At 41.8% G+C, this 4,418-nt stretch overlaps 1 protein-coding gene across 1 annotated transcript in view; it reads left to right on the top strand.

The window, feature by feature from the left end:
* The window catches only part of LOC103621159 (E3 SUMO-protein ligase PIAS2-like), a gene marked incomplete at its 3' end in the record, with an annotated part of 16,734 nt that overhangs the window by 10,495 nt on the left and 1,821 nt on the right, over positions 1-4,418 (top strand). The window contains exon 6 of the mRNA XM_008639906.2: positions 1,619-1,753. Within this exon, the coding sequence (XP_008638128.2) occupies positions 1,619-1,753 (135 nt within the window). The remainder of the gene's footprint in view (positions 1-1,618; positions 1,754-4,418) is intronic.

Genomic DNA, 4,418 nt, shown 5'->3' with positions numbered 1-4,418 from the left:
AATACTCTCCTGAATATGGCAGAGATGATGTGTTTGTCCACATAAGCTGATAATGTCACCATAGTAGACAAAGGCCTACTACACCAAAACAATGGGGATATATACCCTATAAATGGTGGCAGTTCTTATGTCTGAGTAAAGAAATGGCAAATCATTCATTCTTTTAAATGTGAAATTATCAGTAGTTTCCTTTCAGCTGCTGCCTCTATGTTCTGTGATGAAGTGCACGTGGTAAGGTCCTTAGTAGCTACTGGGTGACCTCATCTGGGGTGAGAACCATAAAAGGCAGTGATTAACCTATGGTACACTTGGCTAGTGAGTGGAAGAGGCTGTTTATTTCTGGGTTTTATTTTCAGACTTAGGGTCTTTCACAGTAACTCTTTTCCCAAGCAATAGGCTGTGAATGTCTGTGTTTCTCTGAGTAAAAAAAAATCCAAAATCCACGTGAGTGTTTTTACAGCATATTCTTTCTGGGAGAGTTTCTTGTCTAGAACAATACTGTCTTGAACTAAATAAAATCTGGTGGTCAGTTCTGTGTAAGACATAGATCTGCAATCTTTTATTGGCATTTTTCTGGTGCAGGATGAGTTTTTGAAATGAGTGGACTACAGGCTGTCTGTAGGAATTCAGAACAGAGATTCTCAGTTCCTGTTGCAGACTGGCTTGCTTTCATCATGACAGATGCAGGGTGAGATGAATAAGCTACAGTTAGGCCGTGTGCTCCTTTAGACAGCACAAATACTTTCTGCTCATGATATGCTGGAGATTATGTGCTTGACTAGAAGCAAAAGGGAACTGGATGACTCCTGATTCAATTCTTAGACATCATATAGGGAATAAAACTACAGAGAAAAGTTGTCCAGGTTATGAAAGTTTTCATCAAAGTTGAGCAAACAATATGTAGCTTATTTTGTTTCTGCAGACAACAGCAAAGCCTGTTATTCCCTGCCCATGGTAAGGGGGTTGAAACTAGATGATCTTTAAGGTTGTTTCCAACACAAACCATTCTATGATTCTATGATCTCTTAAATACAGCTGATATTCCATGTACAGCCCTTCTTCAGGGACCTTGGCAGAGGACAGATGACAATTTGTAGCTAACTGGGCCAGGTGTAGTTGATGCAAGGCAAAGCAGGCACCAAGGAGATGTGGAGCTCTTGGAACAAGACTACTGTCTTTTACATAGAATCATTGAAGTGTTTTCTGGGTGTGAAACACTGAGTTAACTCTTCATGACTTGCTGTGTTTATCACTAAGGCTGTATCCTTGCGATGTTCCACTCTCTTTCAGTGTGTGTGTAGGGGAACAAAGCATCAACATTACTTTTTATTCTTTCAGTGAACTTACCTGGACCCAAACTGTGTTCTCTTTCACTTTTTCAGCATTTCTATAAAACCCCTTAAAACAGAAATTGCCTTATAATTGTGGTTGACTTATAGTGTTAGACTGTCAAAGACTGATATTTTTCAGATTGTGTTGGATTTGGTCTCCAGCCTAGAGATCCTCTAGGTTTACCTGCTTCCCATAGATCTGTTTAAAACGTACAAGTCTGTGTCAGCAGGTTTCAGAGTACAGCAGGGAGACTTGGTAACATGTTAATTGTCCTTTCTTCCCATAGGGATATGCTCCACCACCAAAAAATGGAATTGAACAGAAGCGACCTGGGCGCCCCTTAAATATAACATCTCTAGTTAGGCTGTCATCAGCAGTGCCAAATCAGATTTCCATTTCCTGGGCTTCTGAAATTGGAAAGGTAAACTGCATGTTGTTTAGGATGTGGGAAGTTGTCTAAATAACCTCATCTTGCATTTCTTCTCTCCTACTGTCTGATGTTGCAGGCAATGCATACAGCAGCAAGTGTTTAGTATTAGGTGGCTGAACTTATCAGTGCCAGGAAACAAAGTTTGCTCCAGAACTGGTAGTTTCCAGTAACATATATGATTCACACACAGATGATAAAGACTTCCTTATAGAATTCACATTAGAAAGCCTGCTGTTAGGGGTTGCCTGAAGTGCGTGTCAAAAATAACAAGCTCGTTTTGTGGTGTAAATAGTACAAAACAGTTCAGACATGACAAAATAACAAAAGGAAGACCTACTCACTTCCTGATGGTGTGAAAAATGAAATTATGTAGCCATATATTCTAAGGCATGTTCCTGGGTATCTGTTGTAATTGTCCATTGGAGAAGACTTTTTAAACTGATCACTAATCATAGCTGAAAAGAAATTGGCCTTTAAAATGGCTGTGTGGTTGTTTAGAAGCCCACCTATGGATTTTTTAAAGAAAGAAAAGGACAGTGGGAAATTTCTGAATTCATCTTAGGTTTAAATAATGGTTGCAGCAGCCCTTCCAGCTGTTGCTAAGTCAAGAACTACTTATTCCTCTATCTATGACTATTTGTGTAAATGTCATGGTTTAGCAATGATACTCCCCAATTTAGTGCTCCTTCAGACACTTTCCAAACCATGCGCCACTCGCTCCCCTGCTTTCCTCTCCCCCTCCCCTGCTGCCAGGCTGGAGTGGAGAATTGGAGGCACAAAAGGTAAGATCATGGGTTGAGATAACAATTTACTGAAAACAGCAATGAGATGAGAAAAGGAACAGTAACAGCAAAAATACTAATGACAGAGGGTACAAGAAAAGGAACAATTCACACAGAAACCCCCTGACAATAGATGATACCAGACGGCTCCCTTGGCTCCCTCTGCCGCAATTATGCCACCAGGCTTACTCAACCTTAAGGAGCCCCTTCTCCCTGGAAGAGACTCCCTGCCCCTGGCAATGAGATGAGGTGGTAAAGAATAACCTCTGGGTCCCAGCCATGCCCCCTCCTGGCTACTGCAAAAATTAGCCATGTCCTGGCCAGAACCAGGACAGTAAATCCTTCTGGATTCAAAGTAGCTTACCTCTTTTTTTCTTCAGAATCAAAATCTGGACTAGAGACACCACATTTCAAAGTGAGACTCCAGTATAAGCTTTTTTACACTAATTAAAATTTTTAAAAGAAATTGGAGAGAAAGCTAATGTTCAGAAAATAAATGAAGGGCAGTGCTGACAGCAAAGTGTTTTGGTTTTTTTTATAAAACAGAGGTGAAGGGAAAGATCTAGGCTGTTTCTTTCCAATCGGAAAGTACAAGAATCTTAAAATTACTACAGTGCTGTGTGTGGTCTTGGCCTCTTTTGCTGACCTCTGCTTTCTTCCTCCCCTCTATCTGCCAAAACATATTCTCATGGAAGCAAATGACTTGGAGGTTGTACCAGCATTCCCCCTTTCCCTGAGATGTAGAACAAGCTTTTTGGTTTAATGTTGGTGCCAGAACTCATGTAGCAGCCATCACTATACATCCTCAAAGTTGAGACCCTGGGGACAAGTCTGGAGTGTCAACAGGCTCACATAATAAGGGCTTATTGGCATGGACTTCACTGATAGTGGAGAGCTGCTGAGCAAAGGAGGCATTAACCCCTCAGAAATGGTCAGACTTGAGCCTATAAAATTCTTTCTGTGGGAAATGTATAGTCCTTCTTTAAGGAAAAAAAACAACCCCCCCCTCCCATTTTTCTTAGTGATGTATCATGCATTTAGATCACTTTATCTGCTCATCTAGGCAAGAGCTGGTGGGACTTGCAGAATTTTCTCTTCATTAGTGACCTTGAAGAGAGAGTGAATGCTGAACAAAAGCAGCTGGCAAGTGGTGTGAGTTAGGGAAGAGTAGTAAATGCTACGGAATAGGGCCAGCCTCAGAGGAGTGGACATGGTATAACAAGGCTTGGCTTAAAAGTGCAGAGCAAGCTAAAGAAAAGGTACAAAGAAATTGGTGCAGCTGTGTGCCTTTAGAAGGTGTTGTGTTTGCTGAAAGACCATCATCTATTGTTGTGTGATTGTCTCTGAGCTCCCCACTAACAGATTGACACTGGAAAAAGGGAAGGATTTAGACAAATGTGAGAAATTCTTAAAGACTGCATGTATGAGATGTGCCACTATGTAAATAATGTTTCCAAGAACAGAGCCTAGATTGTCTCTTGGTTGTGGAATTATTTTTCTGTCTTGGTTTGAAAGACAGGTGTCTGCTAAGGAAGGCGGGAACCTCCCTTGGAATGGAGAATATGACCCCCTTCCCTCCAAATTATTATAACTTTGAAATAAGGGGCTTTCAGGCAAAGATATGGGAAAAGGAGTAACAGTTCTTTACTAGTATGGATAACAAGGCAAACAAACAGCAACACCGGCAGCAACAACAAACAGAACCAGAAAACCCAGTAATAGCCTTCTCTCAGCCACAGGCACTTTTCCCTTTGGTGCAGTTCCACTCACAGCCGGCAGGGGCGCTGGTGGCTCCCAGCCGGGCAGGGCAGGTGTGATGATTCCCCTGCAGCTGCAGGGGGCGCTGTGGCGTGAGTTCGGTAATTTCTCTGCAT

This window comes from Corvus brachyrhynchos, unplaced genomic scaffold (genome assembly GCF_000691975.1).
Source record: "Corvus brachyrhynchos isolate BGI_N302 unplaced genomic scaffold, ASM69197v1 scaffold1578, whole genome shotgun sequence".
NCBI lineage: Eukaryota > Metazoa > Chordata > Aves > Passeriformes > Corvidae > Corvus > Corvus brachyrhynchos.
This window is presented reverse-complemented; position numbering and strand designations above follow the sequence as displayed.